The sequence below is a fragment of the Alexandromys fortis genome, unplaced genomic scaffold, assembly GCF_014885135.2.
Source record: "Alexandromys fortis isolate MF-2015 unplaced genomic scaffold, M_Fortis_MF-2015_v1.1 scaffold_91, whole genome shotgun sequence".
Lineage (NCBI taxonomy): Eukaryota > Metazoa > Chordata > Mammalia > Rodentia > Cricetidae > Alexandromys > Alexandromys fortis.
In genome coordinates this window covers 7,034,631-7,053,731 of record NW_026067968.1, presented here as the reverse complement: position 1 = coordinate 7,053,731, position 19,101 = coordinate 7,034,631, and the positions used below count along the sequence as shown (strand labels likewise).

Below are 19,101 nucleotides of genomic sequence, written 5' to 3'. Positions count from 1 at the left end.
TGTGAAGTGAACAAGTTTGAATCAAGTCCCTGCTGCATGAGACCCTGACGCTACTGGCTTTGTCCGTGAAAGCTCTTGCAGATTGTGTCAGGTAATGCTCTTCCGTTCTGACAAACAAGACAGAAGCACACAGAGAGGCCGGCCAGGCAATAAGGTAGGGCTCTTGCCTTCCATTGCATCTGCCTGTAAGACACACTATCTGCAAAAGTTCTCCTAGAAATTTAAACACTATAATCTAGAACCCCAAGATATAAACCTTAGAATAACTACAAGTAAGCTTCACTAAAGCCCAGATTATTACAGTGTGTGCATAGATGCGGATCCCAGATAACCACCCCCTCACTACCACAGTTTTTTCTCTATGAAATACAATTTCCAGTTTTCCACAGACCTATGGGCCCTTCACTGTATTTCACGCCTTCCTCTATGTAGTTTAGGGGCAGCAGTAACAGACAGAAAGGCCCTACATTGCTCTGGAGCTTACTCCCAGTATAGAAACAGAGGAGAAATAATAACTTAGCAATAAGACTGAAAGAAACAAATGAACATAGGATAAGGGTTATAAGCTGGGGCTGGAGCGATGGCTCAACTATTAAAAGTACCGGTTGCTCTTCTAGAGGATCCAGGTTTAATTTCCAGAACCAACATGGTTACTCGTAACAATCTGTAACTCCAGTTCCGGGGGATCTGATGTCCCATTCTGACCTCCAAAGATACCAAGGCACACACATGGTATACAGACAGGTGTGCAGGCAAAACACACATACACATAAAGAGTTGCAAACCTGCATATGAAATGACTGCTCAGAGAGACAATAAGGGGCAAGGAGGAGGCAGCCATATAAAAAGCCCAAGAAGGACAAGACACACTGTCACCTAGAGTAGCAACCACAACGGAGAATAAGGGAACATGTAACCCACATGGAAAGGCTGGGCGCAGTGCCACGTCCTTATTATCCCAGTATTGGAAGAGACACACCGATCTCTGGGACTTGCTGGCCACCCAGCCTAGCCTAATTAGTGAGTTTTCTAGCCCAGCAAAAGACCTTGCTCCAAATAGTGAACAGTGTCCAAGAAACAACAACCAAGGCGTGCAATTAGCCCAGGCATGCACACACTCACACCCCCAAGATAGGTAGGATTCTAGGTTCATCGAGCTGCAGGATTCAAGATCAATACCAATGTGTAAAATGGGCTGGAGGCCCAGCACAGTGGGGTAAGGCTTATGCTTAGCGTGTGCAAAGACCTGGGTTCACTAACAGATCAAAGAGAAAATGCTAAATAAAAATCGAGTTACCAAAAATAGTAATAAAAACACTGCATATATAAAGTTTATGAAGATTCAATCACAAAGTGACCAAGTGAAAATTTATGGAGTTCAAAACTAGACTGTGCTAAATAGGGAGACTGGCTCTAAAATTACATTCCCAAGGAGCGAGGGAGATGGTTCAGCCAATAAAGCACCTGCCTTGCAATCTTCAAGACCCAAGTTCAATCCCCAGCACTTGCACAAACACAAGTGTGGTGTCATCTGTGTACAATCCCAGCACTGGGGAGGCAGAGACAGAAGTGTCCCCAGGACTCCTGACCTTGCATAATTGACAAGCTATAGGTCAGGGTGGACCCCTTCCTTCAAAGGAGGTGATGTTCCCAATGACATACAAAGTTGTCCTCTGGCCTCTATATACATATATACATGCACACAACACACACACAAAGAGAAAAATAATTAAAAATAAATAAGTAAATAAAATAAAAAAAATCTCATATGGTGGTATACACCTGTAGTGTCAAATACCTGGGAAGCTGAGGCAGGAAAATTAATTGAGCCCAGAAGTTCAAAATCAGTCTAATCCCATTTCAAAAATTAAGGGCTTGTGCTTTGAGGACCCTTTCTCCCTACTTGACTGCCTCATCCAGCCTTAACAGAAGAGGGGTTATTAGTGTCATGGTGAGCTGATTCACAGCAGGCTGGCCCTTTTCTAGAGAGAAATGGAGGGGGAAGAGTGGGAGGTGTGAGGGAGCGGGGAGGGACTGGAAGGCAAGGAGGGAAGGGAAAGTTTGTCCAGATGTAAAAACAAGAAAAGAGAAGAAAATTAAGGGTTTAGGTCAGCAAGATAGCTCAGTGGGTAAAGGTGCTAGACATGCAAGCCTGGCAGCAGCCCTCGCACACATAAATGTAGGACAACTCTTCAAAGTTGTCCTCTGACTGTGACATGTGCACTGTGACACATGAACACACATAACCTATGAACACACACAAACATGATAATAATAACTTTTTATTAATTAAAAAGTAAAGACCAAGGAGATAGTTCAGTTGATAAAGTGCTCACGTGCCTCACAAGCACGAAGAACTGAGTCCAGCCATCAGAAGCTAGGTAAAAAATGCTGGGCGCACATGATCGTAATTCAGCTCTGCGGAGGCAGAGACAGGAACACAGCTCAGGCTCCATCGCCAAGTAATCTAGTCCACTGTGTGAGCTCCAGGCCAATGAGAACCTGCCCCAGCGGAGCTGGCTGGCAACCCTGAGGCTGTCGCCCATCACATGCACATACACACATGTCCCCCCAGCCACAGAGGTACACAAGACTCATTCATTCATTCATTTCCAGCTTTGACCACTGAAAACACCTACAGATAGTAACAAACCAGTAGTGAAGCGCAGAGCTGGATCTGGGAGTCCTGCAAGCCAGACTCGTATCACTCACTGCGAGAGCTCGACTCCCCGGAAGAACTGGGTGCTTGCTGGTATGGAGAGGGTCAGAACTGGTGAATGGCCAAAAACATCTCAAGCCAGAAATCAAACAAGTGCCCAAGGAAGGGGCGAGTCAAGCCCAAGGATGTAGCAGTTATCCCGAAGCGGCTCCAACTCTATGTTTAGGACAACTGGAGTGCAAAAAATTTTGACTAAAATTAACTGTATACTTCAACAAAAATCCATCAATTTTTTAAAATAAGACCAGCCTCAAAAATGAGAAAATATTTGCATTTTTCTGACATAAAGAACTATTATCCAAAATACATAAAGAACACTTAAATTCAGCATATATATATACATATGCATACATACACATACATATACATACATACACACATACATACATGCAAAAGCCAGGTATGGTGGCATACACCTTTAATCTCAGCATTAAGGAGACAAAGGCAGGCAGATCTATGAGTTCTAGGACACCCTAGTCTACATATCAAGTTCCAGGCCAACCAGAGTTGTATAGTGACACCTTGTCTCAAACAAAATAAAACAACAGAAAAATAATAAGACTGAAAAATAGACAAAGGACAAACATTAGGCAGAGCCCAGGGAATCCTCCAGAAAAGAAGAATAAAGAATTATAGGAGCCAGAGGGACCAAGGACACCAGAAGGAATAGCACAGAATCAACTAACCTGGGGTCATAGGGCTCACAGCCTACATAAGACTGACCTAGGCCCTCTGCATACATGTTATGGTTGTGTAGCTTGGTCTTCATGTAGGACTCCTAACAGTGGAAGCAGGGGCTGTCTCTGACTCTGCTGCCTGCTTTGGGGACCCTCTCCTCCTACTGGGGTTGCCTCAGCCAGCCTTAATAGGAAAGAAAGTGCCTAGTCTCACTGCAACTTGACATGCCATTGCTGGTTGAAATCCATGGGGGCCTGCCCCTTTCTGAAGATAATTGGAGGAGGAGTAGACGGGGGAGGGGGGAGAATGGGGGAGGGGCTAGGAGGAGAGGATAGATGGGAAACTGCAGTTGGAATGAAAAATGAACAAATAAATGCAAAAAAGAAAGAAAAAATTGGCAAAAGACATGAACAAGCACTTCATGAAAGAAGAAACAGTGAGACAACATTCATACCCATTTTGACAACCAACACCCACACCACAGACACACAGAGAGCTAGCAAAGCACATCAAGCTACAGAACTCAGCCACTTGTGGGTGGCTGTGCAACACAGTACAGCTACACTGGAAATGAGTGAATGGGACCTTACAAAACATGGTTATGTTCTTGCCATAGGAGACAGCAATGGTGCTCCTTGTAAGTATCCAGATGAACTGGAGTCTGTGTCTGCATACACGTGCATGCAGGTGAACTGGATGTCTGTATCTGCATACATATGCATGCAGGTGAACTGGATGTCTGTATCTGCATAAACCTGCATGCAGGTGTACTGGATGTCTGTGTCTGCATGCACCTGCATGCAGGAGGACTGGATGTCTGTGTCTGCATGCACCTGCATGCAGGAGGACTGGATGTCTGTGTCTGCATGCACCTGCATGCAGGAGGACTGGATGTCTGTGTCTGCATGCACCTGCATGCAGGGTTTTGCAGCAGCTCTACTCATAGTTTGAGACCTAAAGGACAATTAAGATATAATTTAGTTAATAGATAACTGTAGTCAGTATAAATATTGACCACTACTGAGTAATTAAAAAGTTATGGCGGAGGAGATAGCTTGGTGGATGAAATACTTAACGAGTAAGAGAAGGACCTGAGTCCAGATCCCCTGTAGAAGTCAGGCTTGGCAGCTCTTGCCTATAATCCCTGTGCAATGGAAACAACAAAGATGTTCAACATCAGTCTCTAGTCCACTCACATCCAATTGCCACACGCACATGCATTTTCCACACTTACATGCATTTACTACATACACACACAAAGAATTATAATTACATAAAAGAAAAACTGGCTTATTGCTAGTCACACACCTTTAATCCCAGACTTAGGAGACAAAGGAAGGTGGATCTCTGTGAGTTCAAGGCCAGCCTGGTCAACATAGTGAGCTCCAAGAAAGTCAGGGCTACAAAGAGAGATGCTGCCTCAAAACAACAATAAAAATTTGCCTATGAAAAGATAAGCAAAAATCTTAAATGTCTTTAAAATTATTTTTTCTGATTTTATTTAAATATTTATTCAATGTATGTTTGCATGTGTATACATGCCTGAGTATGTGTATTGCACCATGTGTGTTCAATAGTTACAAATAACTTTAAGCCACCATGTGTGTACTGGGAACTGAATCTGGGTCATATACAAGAGCAATAATCACTCTTAATTATTAATAATTAAGGGCTCAGACAAGAAGCCCAGTGGATGCTAAAGCCGATAGATTCAAGGCTTCTGGGCAGCATTCGGGTACTAGTGTGGAGACTCAATGAGTCTACTCAATCACAAGCAAAGAAATACTCCTAGCTGAGGCCCTGGATGATCAAAGATAAAGACTGTATCTCAAGGTTAGCCAGCGTGAAGAGACACATTTATGTACAGGGAGCAATGAGAGAAAAAGGAACTTTATCTCTAGCAACACAAGCCAGAAGATTATACAAAAATAGAATCAAAACTTAGAGCGCTAAAAAATGCATTTTGTTAATGCTTATCTCAATGTTATTATGTATATAAAATTAGAAAAATAAAATTTTAGAATTTCATACAAGCTGAGAATTTCTACTCTGAAAATCCAAACTCTGAAATGCTCCAAAGTCTGATACTTGACTTTGAGCCTCAAAATGATTTTAAGTTTAGAGTATTTGGGTTCAGCCACTGCAGTCTGTGAAAACACTCCACAAACAAACAATTCTGACTCCAAGCATTTCTGGTGCAAGAAGTCGAACCTGCGCTTAAGCACTATACACACATCAAAGACGTGAGCCAAGGTGAGTTCAGACTAGACTGAACCGGTCCACACTGTCTGCACACTTCCAAAGTCATGCTAGTCACAGTAAAGACATGAGAGTTTTTAATTCATGCATGTGTGTGGTATGTGTACATGAGTGTGGGTATATGTGCATACATGTGCATGCAGAAGTAGGGAAGAGAGGAAGTGGGGAGCAAAGAAGGGAATGAGAAAGGGAGGGAGGGGGAGTTGGAGCAGTGAGATAGAAAAATGTCAGTGTCACTTTGAGTGTCATCCTCAAGAACTCTGCCCATCTTCTTCGAAACAGGAACTCTCACTGGCCTCAACCTTACCACTGGGCTAAACTGGCTGACCACCGAGACCCAGTCTGGAATTACAAGCACACACTACCATGCCTGAGGTTTCCCCTGCAGTTCTGGGAATCTAACTAAACTCAGGACCTCATGTTTGCAAACCACACACTTCACCAACTGAACCACCTTCCCAGCTTGAGTTTTTTATCTGTTGATTTAGATTTTTTTTCAAACAAAGGATGAAACTGAAATAAAATAATGTTTTACCCAAATAAAAGCTAAGAACATTTACCAACAAAGTCTTTGGAGGTTGTCATCTGGGAAAAATATAAGGAAGCCAAGAAAGAAGTCCAAATTTGACAAACAAGGGTTAATTCAGAGGTCTATAGGGAAAAAGTCACCCCAGCAATCTAGCTTTGTTTACTAAGGGAGGGAGAATATCCATTATCATTATTTGTTTCTAAAATAATAAGTGCTATTTATGTGATGAAATAAAACTAGGACCACCGAGTTTCAACAACTGAGTATTTTTAAATTCTAGACTCAAACCAGCACTTAGAACCTAAACTGTCCTTAAAGGAAAAAAGTCTCAAGTTTTGTTTTGTTTTTTAAACAAAAGCTAAAAGAATGAACAACTGGATTGCATGCTGGGTGTCAGGAAATGTCTCAGAAACAAAAACAGAGGCAGAGGAAGCCATGTGATTGCTGTGTCTGGAAAAGCTATCCTCACCCCACTTTGCTAGCTTAAAAAAAAAATAGTACTAAAGCTGCACTCAGCTCGACTTTGACTCTGGTAAGTAGAAACCTGCAGAGTGGCCAGTGACCGCTGATGGCTGAAAAGGTCCCTACAGCTGGGTGTGGAAGCACACACCCAAAATCCCAGCATGCAAGAGCAAGAAGGCCACAACCTTGTCATCAGATAGCTAGACTGTCTCAAAACAAGCCCAAGTGTCTACAGCTATTATCTTACTATGCAAAAACACAAGCATGTGTATGGCACACACACAGAAGTGCAGCTGGAGGGGCTCTTACCCACTTTCCTTCATGTCCAGGTCATCAAACATCTGAATGAGAGAAACAGCAACTTCATAAACATCCTTTGTTATCACTGGCTCCTCCAAACGGTAGGGAGGGAGCTGAAAAAAAATAAAAAATAGAATCTCTAAATGGAGCTAAAGGAAAAAATGCTGGTTTAATATGTGCTCACCCCTTCAGCCACCAGTCTACAACACCCTAAGTATAATTAATAACAACAACAGTGATGCCATTTCAGCCACTCTTGAAGATCTGGGATGGCAAGTGCTGCCTGGGATACTGGAGATACATGGTGTTAAAGTCAGTGCCAACACAGATGGAATCAGAGAGTCCAAGAAAAGACTACCTTTAAGGCACAGGATAAATTGCATCAAACGCCTAGGGAACTTGGGAGGTTTCCTACCTCCAAATCAGTGCTCTTCCAGGGTATCAAATCCCCACCTCCTAAGAATCCCAACATCTACACACAGCAACTATCTGCAAAGGGTAGAACCACATCTATCTCCCAGTGTGCCCTAAGAATACCACGTGACATGGCTGCTGTCTGCTAAGACTTAGAGATTGACAGACTACTTTTAACTGAACATTAAAACAAACTCAAATGGAGCCTAATGACTTAGAATCGGCCCGGGGTCCTCCATAGAACACTGGGCTCCAGGCTGGAAGGACAGTCTGTGGGTCTGTGCACAAAGCTCTGCAGGCGGCGAGGCCACAGTGTTCTCCAGCTTCCCACACAACTGCTACAGCGCGGTTCTCACAGTCTGCTTTATATCCTGTCTGTTTTCCACCAAGAGTAAGGAGGCATTTTGTTTAATAATTGGATCAACTATTATCTACAATACCTCACAAATAATATTGTGATGGACACACCAAAAGGAGTCTTCAGGTGGTCAAAAGTTAGTCATATAGACGTGTTACAGATAATGTCTAAACCATTTCCCAATATTACTACAACTCTAGTAATTTGATTATGGCAAGTTTACTTTCATTTAATAACAAAGCTCAACTAATACATTCATCACTGACATGCCTTAATTTCTTACCCTATCCTAACAGTGACCAATAGTCCATAATGTGACTTTTCAAAACAGAAATAGGAAAACATGCATGTTCCACAAAGCCAAACTCATCTAGAAGCCTGCTATTGACAAACCACGTAGAAAAGGCATGAGACTGAATCACAAGTAACTCCACTGAGTTCTAGAACCCAAGCCCTTGAAATTGCTGTTCTTGTTACTGGTGTTGTAATGCAGGGTCTCACCTTCAACTTGCTATATATTCTAGGCCGCCTTTGAACTCTTGATACTTCTGACCACTACCTCCAGAGGAATGGAATTACAGGTGTGTGCCAATACCTGACCTTTTGGGTATTATATTATTTTTTTCATTTATTTTGCATCTCAACTGCAGTTTCTCCTCCCTCCTTTCGTCTCATTCCCTCCCCCCGGACCCCTGCCCCACTTTCCCTCTACAGTGCCCACCTACTCCTTCTCCTCATACAGAAAGGGGCAGGCCTCCCACAGGTGTCAACAAAGCATGACACATCGGGTTGAGGCAGAACCAAGTTCCTCCCCCTGCATCAAGGCTAGGAGAGGCAACCCAGCAACCCAACCAAAGGTCAGCTCAAGTGCCAGGTACTCTCTAATAAGATATCAAATATAGCTAGCTTGAGAGCATACATGCAGAAACATGTTCATGTGTGCTCTGTCATGTGAAGGCATTCCTCAGTCACCATCTACCTTTTTAAGATTTCTTTATTATGTATGGATGCATGCCTGTACGCCAGAAGCAGGCACCAGATCTCATGACAGATGGTTGTGAGCCACCTTGTGGTTGCTGGACATTGAATTCCAGACCTCTGGAAGAGCAGTCAGTGTTCTTAACTGCTGAGCCATCTCTCCAGCCCACACCATCCATCTTTTTTGAGATGTTTTTCTCCCAGTGGCCTGGAGCTCACTAAGAAGGCTAGACTGACTAGCCAAGAATCCCTACGGACCCACCTCTCTCCACCTCCCCAGTGTTGAAAATTAAAAAAATAAACTACCATACCTGGCTTTTAAAAATGAGAAGAAAACTCTAAACAGAGTGTATAAAGATTGGGCTATTAGCCATGCATAGTGGCACACGCTATCCTGGCACTTGAGAAAGTAGAGGCAGATGAAGCAGACATTCAGGGTCATCCCTGTCCACACAGCAAGAGTGAGACCAACCTGGCTTACATGAGGTCTGCCTCAAACAAAACATAACAGCATAGTCTGTACTGGGGCAAGGTACCACACAGAGGGCGGGGAGCCACACAATTCCATCAGAGTGTACATTTACACTGTATAGACCTTTCCTAAGGTATTCTTGCAAAAGAAAACAAGTTGAAAGTAAGAGATAAAGAAGAAGGCCGGGCAGTGGTGGCGCACGCCTTTAATCCCAGCACTCGGGAGGCAGAGGCAGGCGGATCTCTGTGAGTTCAAGACAAGCCTGGTCTACAGAGCTAGTTCCAGGACAGGCTCCAAAGCCACAGAGAAACCCTGTCTCAAAAAACCAAAAAAAAAAAAAAAGAGATAAAGAAGATTTTTCTAAGGGCCTTGAAAGGCAACACCTAAAGTTGGCATCAGAAAAAACAGGTTAAAAAAAAAAAAAAAGACCAGAGTAGTCAACAGGGTCATTATTCTCAAAAAGCCCAGTAAGCTTAAGGCTGACCTTGCTACATGGTGACTGAACCAAAAGGAGCCTGGCAAATACAGCTTGGGTAGGTGGGGTCAGTAGAGTCACAAGGAAAGAGACAAGAGAACTTGGAACTAGAGAAGCACAGATCATACCCCCAACCCTGACAGAAGCAAGGAAGGTTTGTAGAGAAACCTGGGACTGAGAAAGGTACTTCTGAAGAGAAGAAATACTCAGTTATGTCTAAACATGGTAAGAAAAGATGAGCAGAGGGAGACCCGGGAGTGAGTGACGACAGCAGACAGGGAGTCAAGACCTTTAAGAAGAGAGACAGACAGCACAGGCAGAGGGCCAAGCTCCACAGAAGGCCCCACTGGACGGCATGAGACGGCACTAAGAGAACACAAGGATAATGATGAAATCGAACTTGAAAACACATCCTCTAGTGTTGAAAGTTGTAGAACAGAATAAACACAAAATACCACCTTCATAGCTTACAGGTATGGACAGGATCTGGGGGTGAGAGCTTAGCTAGACAGAGCCTGAATTCCAACCTTGGCACCCTCCCCCAAACGCCCAAACACAAATCAGTACACAGTGAAGTCTGTTTGACCATGGACTGAAATATTTACAATGTGCCTTCTAGGCACCAAGGATAGCAATGGTAAAGCTAGGTGCCCTTCAAACAGCTGAACACAACCCAGAGTCAGCCAAAGGGCCGTAGCTTCTAGAAGTTAGCCTGGTCCAACCACAGGGCCCCACAGAATAGATGCCCACAGTTGACTTTACCTCCTTTTCAATGTTTCCACAAAGAATTGTCTTACGTTGATGTCCGAAGAAACCTAATCGGCAGCTCATTCTAGCAGAGCCCACTGTTCAACACTGCAGACATCTTTAACAGAAAGAAGTTCAACTCCTGCTGCAGCCATCAAACTGCAAGCACATATATTCTTTGTCATAGCAATCTCTTCTGGGCTCATGGGCTCCAGGAAGGCATGGTTTGGGGACATTTTTGGTTGTGATAATAGAGAGGTGTGCTACTTGCATCTGCTGGATCAAGAGCAAGAAGAAACATCCTGCAGTGCTGAGGGTCCCCTGCCACACAGAGCTCTCTGGCCCAAAATACCAGTAATCCTGAGGCTGAGAAGCCACGCACTACAAGACATGCTATCTATCCTGTGTGAATGACAACACGCGGCAGCGTTAGTCACTGCAGCACTACTGCAGTTAAGAGCGGAGGCACTAGAGACTACATGGAGGAACGGCATGCAACTCTAAAAGAAAAACAGAAAAAATATTTGCTGATATAAAAAGGAGATCTAGGCAAAAATTGTATGCAGAGAGTATACCATCTCTGAAAAAGAAGAAATGGCGCCGTATTTGCTTAGCAGGCCCAAGTGTGTGAGGAGGATCCTAGGGCCCTGCAGGAGCAGGCCCAGGTGTGTGAGGAGGATCCTAGGGCCCTGCAGGAGCAGGCCTGACTGTAAACAGACAAGAAGACAGGAGGAGTAAGGCAACCTTTAACTCCTTTGGACTTTTTGTCCATGAGGTGGGAATGGAGCCACCAGTCTCACACAGCTGCACAAGCACTTTCTCACTGAGCACACTCAGAAGGATGAGAGAGGAAGTGTGTCGTGCCTGCTTCTACTCTAAACTTCTGAGACCTCTAATGTACCACGCGTTTACCACGCGTGTGAAAGCAACTGTACATCAGCCTCTTACGAGAATGTGTGCCCAAGTCTTCGCTGTCACAGCACAATTCCAGGTTCCACTCAAGTCACCTTATACCAGAAATTTTTAACCAGAATTCTATGTCAAGTAAATTTACCCATCAAATAAATTTGCAGTTTTATAATCACTAAACTCTTATGTTTTTTTTTCCAACATCAGTGAGGCATGACGTCTCAGTAACTTTCATGAGGATGTGTGATACGAATATTTACTATGCTCCATCTTATAGAAAAGCCCAGTAGCTTCCTCCCTTTGTCTCCATCCTTCCTCCCATGTGTCAGCTGACAGGTTCTAAAAGGCCTCATGGCCCTTTTAGAATTAGCAGGGTAATTCACGGTTTAGTCAGAAACCAAAATCCACTCACTGTAAAAGAAGAAATGCACCGGACATACCCCACTATGATAGATGTGCCCCAAATCATTAAGGTAATACTCCTCAATAGTGTGGGGCTTTCCTTCCACCTCAAAAACATATGCAGGATTCATCTTGTTCTGAACAGGAACAGCAAAGTAGTCTGCAAATTCCTTGCAGTTGATGGTGGCAGACATGAGGATCACCTGGAGTGAAGAGAGCCCTGTCCATGAGTAACGCGAGCCCCTCAGAACCAGACCCACCTTCTCATCCTCTCACCATTTAGAAACTACTAAGTTTTAAACAGAATATCTTGATTTTTTTCTTGTGTATTATATAAATTAAAACAGTATAAAAAGTACTCAAGACTTTACTGTCACTCTAAAGCTATTTTTTTCAAATAAGGAACTGTTCAGTCCCTGAAATCCACAGTGGAAGGAAAGAACTCCTAGAAGCTGACCTCTGACCTCCCCATGCGTGCCCCACACATGTCACACTTAATACGCAAGAATAAATAACAAACTTTTAAAAATATTAAAATGAGGGATGCCACCTCCCACAGTGGGCAGAATACGTCCACATGAATCATTTAAAAATGTCCTTCAGATTTTCCCACAGGCCAATATTATAAAGGCATTTTCTCAGTTAAGAATCACTTTGCCAGATATATCTAGGTTTATATAATATTGATGAAACCAATTAGCATAGTACCAAATTGTTAAAATGGGAGAAACAGAATGAAATCTAAAAATTTACCTTCACAAAACGTGAATTTGTCCTCAAGAGCTTACGGACGACCAACAGCAGGAAATCCATTTCCTCGGTTCGTTCGTGCACCTACAAAATAAAGAGGGCACCCTCCCCTGACATCAGGAATGCACACATCAGGGCTGGGGAGACTGCTCAGTGGCTAAATAATTTGTTGCACAAGCATGAGAACCAGAGTTCTGATTCCCAGAATCCAGGTAAACACTAGATAAACATGAAGCCTATAATCCCAACATCAGATGGTGGGATCCTCAGAGGAAGCTGGCTAGTCAGTCATACAGGCAGGCTCTGGGTCTCACTGAAAAGACCCTGTCTCAACGAACAAGGTGGAGAGTGGGCAAGAATGACCACAAATATGAGTGAGCAAGCACATGTACCCACACATACATGTGCCAGCACATGCAAACATGCACATCACACGCATGAAAATGAATTTTACAAAGGATGCTCATGACACTTGATGAGAGGGTAAAGAGGGCTTCCCTGCCCCAGCAGATGTTCAGCTAAACCAGGTTGCTCAAGTCAGTACAGCTTTCCGGGTTACTCACGAACACCTGCCCACAATCAAAGGCTAGCATGTGGGTCACTGTCACCCTCCCCACCGGGATTAGGGCAGAGCAATGTTGAGCCCCCCTCGGCCCTGCCCACTTCCCAGAAACACTGCCTGACGAGTCCCTGCTGACCCCTCTGCCATGGTTGGTTATTCTAACAAGGGTGGGACTGAATATGCTCCAGTCTAATGCTGAGCAGGGAGCAGCAAGTTGTGTTCAATGATAAAAAGAACTGAAGCTCACAGGATAGACTGGAGGTTGGCCCTGGAAAAGAGAGGCCAGTCAGAGGCTGGTAAATCATCACATAAGGTCAGAGAGTAGGGCAAGGAGGCAGAACATCATCATGACCACAAAGGAGCACTACTCCAGTCTTACTCAGAGACCCACAACTGCTCCATCCATACTACCCTGCCCCACCTAAAGCTGCAGGGACAAGGGACCTTTTTCCAAAAGAAGCCCAATTAGATCAGGCTATGTGAGAGCTGTTGTAGAATCTTATTTGTTTATGCTGTGGAGCATTTGTTTAATGATGCAAAGATGTGCTGCATTCTTTTATGTTACATTTGTTTAACTCAGAAGTTGCGTTACTTCTAAAACACCTGATGGTCTAATAAAGAGCTGAACAGCCAATAGCGAGGCAGAAGGAAGGATAGGCAGGGCTGGCAGACAGAGAGAATAGGAAAGAGAAGGCGAGGAAGAGGCAAGGTACTAGCCACCTAGGCATACAGCCAGCTATGGAGTGAGTGTGAAAGAAAGGTATATAGAATAGAGAAAGATAAAAGCCCACAGGCAAAAGGTAGACAGGATAATTTAAGTTAGAAAGGCTGGCTAGAAACCAGCCAAGCTAAGGGCAGGCATTTATAAGAAAGAATAAGCCTCTGTGAGTATTATTCGGGAGCTGAGTTGTGGGCCCCCAAAAAAGCCAAAGAATAAAAAATAACCAACTACAAAGGGCAGTACATAAGGACAGTAAGATTATTTCCAGATAATTCCCTGCAAATAGAGAGAAACAGCCACTAAATCCGAAAGATGAACAAGACTTCATTCTACAGCCAGTTTTCCTCTTGGCCCTGTCGTCTTGTGCCTCACTTCCTACTGAGCAGAAATCCAGAAGGCAAAAGCTAGAAGCTATTTACTGATCATGGACAATGGCTGGCAATCTTCACAGAACACCATAAATTTTCTTGAATAAGATATTTCACCCTATCACCAACTCCAGAACACCTCCAACACAAGCCCCACCTCCTTTAGTTAGAAAAATCAAAGCTACTGCCAATGAAGGGCCCCCAAACTGAACACTCAGATAACAGGTCCCAACCCTAAACTTAAGAGTTAACAACTTAGCCAACTATAGTCGCACACACTTGAGAGGATCAGGAATTAAGGACAGTGGGGGCCATATGAGACCTTGTCTCAAACAACTGTGATAACACTGCAGCTTTGCCTCTGTACTTGGACCCATCTTCTCTAGTCCTCCAGGGCAGCTCTTTCCAGCCTTCTGCATGTAGGACTCGGTCCACTGCCCCAGAACACTTATGCATCACCTCTGGCCCCACCTCTGGCCGTTCCTTAACACAATACACAGCTCAGCAGACACCAGCCTCCTGGGACCTGTGAAGGGCTGAGAAGAGAAACCGGGACGTGTCTTCTACAACAGTATAAAAACTGCTCACTGGAGGATGTGCTCAGAGCTGGCTTATTCTTCTTCAAGAGCCAAGAAGCCAGAAATAATATCATCCCATTTCAAACTGTCTGGGTCCTTCAAATATTCCAAATTTATGTTTCTCTTGAAATTCAAATTATCACAGAGAATATACTTAGTACTGTATGTAGACTAAAGCTTCAAGTATATCCATCACTCATTCCCAGGTTGGGGAGCAGACAGTACAGTGGTGAGGGCAGGGACGATATTGTTCCCCATTGCTCCCTGGTGATTGTTCTTGCAAAGTAACCCACTTCTCTTACCTTCTAGGAGTGAGTGTTGTTAACAATATGACATGGGTAGGTTTGCCTGTCATTTACATATGTGCAAAGCAGACAAATCACCAAACAGACAGATTAGATTAGTGGGGATTAGCACTACAGGCTCAGGGAGCAGTCCCTGGCACGTGCAGCAATCCCACTCACAGTAGGTGGCCTGACCACAGAGTTGCAGGAAGCTTCAGTTTCCTTCATGTAAAGTGGTCCGACCACAGTGACAGGCTCAGGCTCGACAGGTGACAGTCACTATGAACGCTAGCGTCTTCTGCTACACAGCCTACTAGGTCTGACTTTTAGTTCTACGTAAAGACTTGCTAAACTGTCAAGTGATAAAGAAAATTCTGAACTTCGTTGTCCATGATGTTGAAAGAAATTACATTTCCTATCCTCCCCTCAAACCCCTGCAGTGCCACAGAGTCAGGGAAATGTTTGAGGCCACACTGCACCCACAAAGCTTCACCGGGACACACAGCACAGGAGCCAGCCAAGACCTCTCCCTCAAAAACAGGTTTCAGAATCTGCTAAGCACCCCACCCCCACTCACATCTTTCCAACTCCTCTATAATGAGCTAGATTTCTTAGGACAGCATGATTTTACAGAAATTGGGGTGGGGAGCAGGAGTACAGTACGGGCCATTTCCAAACCCTCTGAGGAAGCTGTAACACAGGACATCCTACGTCTAGTAATACTCATTGAAAATATGAGCAATATGAAATGTGCACTCATCATGGTGGTTCACGCCCTTAATCTCCAAGATCTGAGGGCCAGCCTGGCTACCTAACAAGTTCCAGGCCAGCCAGGGATACATAGTGTGTCTGTCTCAATAAAAATGGAGACAATGAAAGCCAGAAAGTCATGGTCAAGCATTATGCAGATATTAAGAGACCACGGTTGCCAGGCCAAACTACAATGTCCAGCAAAACTTTCAATCACCATAGACAGACAAAACAACATATTCTATGACAGAACCAGATTTAACCAATACCTAACCACAAACCCAGCCATAAACAAAGTACTAGAAGGAAACCTCCAACCCAAGGAAGTTAGCTACATTCACAAAAACACAGACAATAAATGATCTCACAGCAGCAAATCCCAAAGGGAAAAACAGACACAATAATATCACCAACAATGAAAACTAAAATAACAGGAACTAGCAATCAATGGTCATTAATATCCTTAATATAAACTCAACTCACCTATAAAAAGACACAGACTAACACACTGGATATAAAAACAAAATCCATACTTCTGTTGAGTATAAGAAACACACCTCAATCTCAAATACAGACAGAGCCTCAGAGTAAATAAAGGATTATAAAAAAAAAAAATTCTAATCAAATGGACCTGAGAAACAAGCTGGTGTAGCTAGCCTAATATATCTAACAAAATAGACTTCAAACTAAAATCAAAAGAGCCAAGGAAGGACATTTCACGTTAGTCACAGGAAAAATCCATGAAGAGGAAATCTCAACACTGAATGTCTATGCCCCTAATACAAGGGCACCCTCATATGTAAAAGAAACACTTCTAAAGCTGAAATCACACATTAAACCACACACGCTAATAGTGGGAGACTTCAACACCACATTCCCACCACTGGACAGGTCTGTCAGACAGAAAAGAATGACAGAGAAATAAGAGAACTAACAGATGTTATGACTCAAATGGACTTAACAGACATATATAGAATATTCCATCCAAACAGAAAAGAATATACCTTCTTCTCAGCACTTCATAGAACTGTCTCAAAAACTGATCACATACTATGAAACAAAGCAAACCTCAACAGGTACAAAATATTGAAATAACCCCATGTATCTTAGCGGATCACCTTGGCTGAAAATTAGAATTCAACAGCAACACTAATTTCAGAAAGCCCACAAACATATCAAAATTAAATAACATTCACCTGAATCATCAATGGGTCAAGGAAGAAATAAAGGAAGAAATTAAAGACTCCCTAAAATTCAATGAAAATGACCACACAATATGCCCAAATTTATGGGACACAATGAAAGCAGTGTTAAGAGGCAAGTTCATAGCACTAAATGCCTACATAAAGAAGCTGTAAAAATCACACACTAGTGAATTAACAGAATATTTGAAAACTTTAGAAGAAAAAGTAACAAAATCACTCGGGATGACTAGATGGCAGGAAATAATCAAATTGAGAGCTTGATTTCAGCTCTTCAAAATAGAAACAAAGAAAACAATACAAAGAATCAATGAGACAAAGAGTTGGTTCTTTGAGACAATCAACAAAATAGACAAACCTTTATCCAAACTAACCAAAAGGCAGAGAGAGAATATCCAAATTAACAAAATCAGGAATTAAAAAGGGGATATAACAGACAGAGGAAATACAGAGAATCATCAGATCATATTTTGAAAACCTTTACTCCACAAAATTGAAAAACTGAAAGGAAATAAACAATTTTCTGGATAAATACCACTTACCAAAGTTAAATCAAGACCAGACAAGCAAATTAAACAGACCTATAACTGCTGAAGAAATAGAAACAGTCATCAAAAGTCTCCCAACCAAAAAAAGCCCAGGACCAGATGGTTTCAGCATAGAATTCTACAAGATTTTCAAAAAAGGACTAATACCAATACTTCTCAAATTGTTCCACACAACAGAAACAGAAGAAACATTGCCAAACTCTTTTTATGAGACTACAATTACCCTGATACCCAAACTGCACAAAGACATTACTAAGAAAGAGAATTAAAGACCAATTTCACTCGTGAACATTGATGCAAAAATATTCAATAAAATACTGGCAAACCAAATCCAAGAACACATCAGAAAAATCATCCACCATGATCAAATAGGCTTCCTCCCAGAGATGCAGGGATGGTCCAACATACAAAAATCTGTCAATGTAATCCACCATATAAACAAACTGAGAAAAAACCCACATGATCATCTCATTAGATACTGAAAAACCTTTCGAAAAAAATACAACATCATTTGTATTTTTCATGATAAAGGTCTTAGAGCAGGGAGACAAGAAATATACCTAAACATAATAAAGGATATATACAGCAAGCCAACAGTCAACATCAAACTAAATGGAGAAAAATTCAAAGCGATGCTACTGAAATCAGGAACAAGACAAGGTTGTCCACTCTCTATATATATATTCAATATAGTACTTGAGGTTCTAGCTAGAGCAATAAGACAACAAAAGGAGATCAAGGGGATACAAGTAAAAAAAAAAGAAGTCAAACTCTCACTATTTGCTGATGATATGATAGTTTACATAAGCAATCCCAAAAATTCCACCAAGAAACTTCTACAACTTATAAACACCTTCAGTAATGTAGCAGTATACAAGATTAACTTGGAAAAAAAATCAGTAGTCCTCCTTTACACAGATGATAAATGGGCTGAGAAAGAAATCAGAGAAACATCACTCTTCACAATAGCCACAAATAACATAAAATATCTTGGAGTAACTCTAACCAAACAAGTGAAAGACCTGTATGACAAGAACTTCAAATCTTTGAAGAAAGAAATTGAAGAAGACACCAGAAAATGGAAAGATCTCCCATGCACTTGGGTAGGTAGAATTAATATAGTAAAAATGGCAATTTACCAAAAGCAATCTACAGAGACTAATAATACTCAACTTCATATGGAAAAGCAAAAAACCCAGGACAGTCAAAACAACCCTGTACAATAAAGAACTTCTGGAGGCATCACATCCCTGTACTACAGAACTACAGTACTGAAAACAGTCTGGTATTGGCATAAAAACAGACAGGAGGACCAATGGAAGCAAATCCAAGACCCAGTTATCAATCCACACACCTATTAACACTGATTTTTGACAAAGAAGCAAAAAATATATAAAACGAAAAAAAAGAAAGTATATTCAACAAACGGTGCTGGCATAACTGGATATCAACATGTAGAAGAATGAAAATAGATCCATATCTATCACCATCCACAAAACTCAAGTCTGTATGGATCAAAGACCTCAACATAAAACCAACCACACTGAACCTTACAGAAGAGAAAGTGGAAAGTACACTTGAGTGCATTGGCACAGGAGACCACCTTTTTTTTTTTTTTTTTTTTTTTTTTTTTTTT

The 19,101-nt window shown here is 42.4% G+C and overlaps 1 protein-coding gene across 1 annotated transcript in view; it reads right to left on the bottom strand.

The window, feature by feature from the left end:
* Positions 1-19,101, bottom strand: part of Tdrd9 (tudor domain containing 9) — a 111,774-nt gene that overhangs the window by 66,746 nt on the left and 25,927 nt on the right. Inside the window, exons 6-8 of the mRNA XM_050154771.1 lie at positions 12,456-12,536; positions 11,741-11,905; positions 6,957-7,060 (exon numbers count right to left, since the gene is read on the bottom strand). Coding sequence (XP_050010728.1) covers positions 6,957-7,060; positions 11,741-11,905; positions 12,456-12,536 — 350 coding nt within the window. The remainder of the gene's footprint in view (positions 1-6,956; positions 7,061-11,740; positions 11,906-12,455; positions 12,537-19,101) is intronic.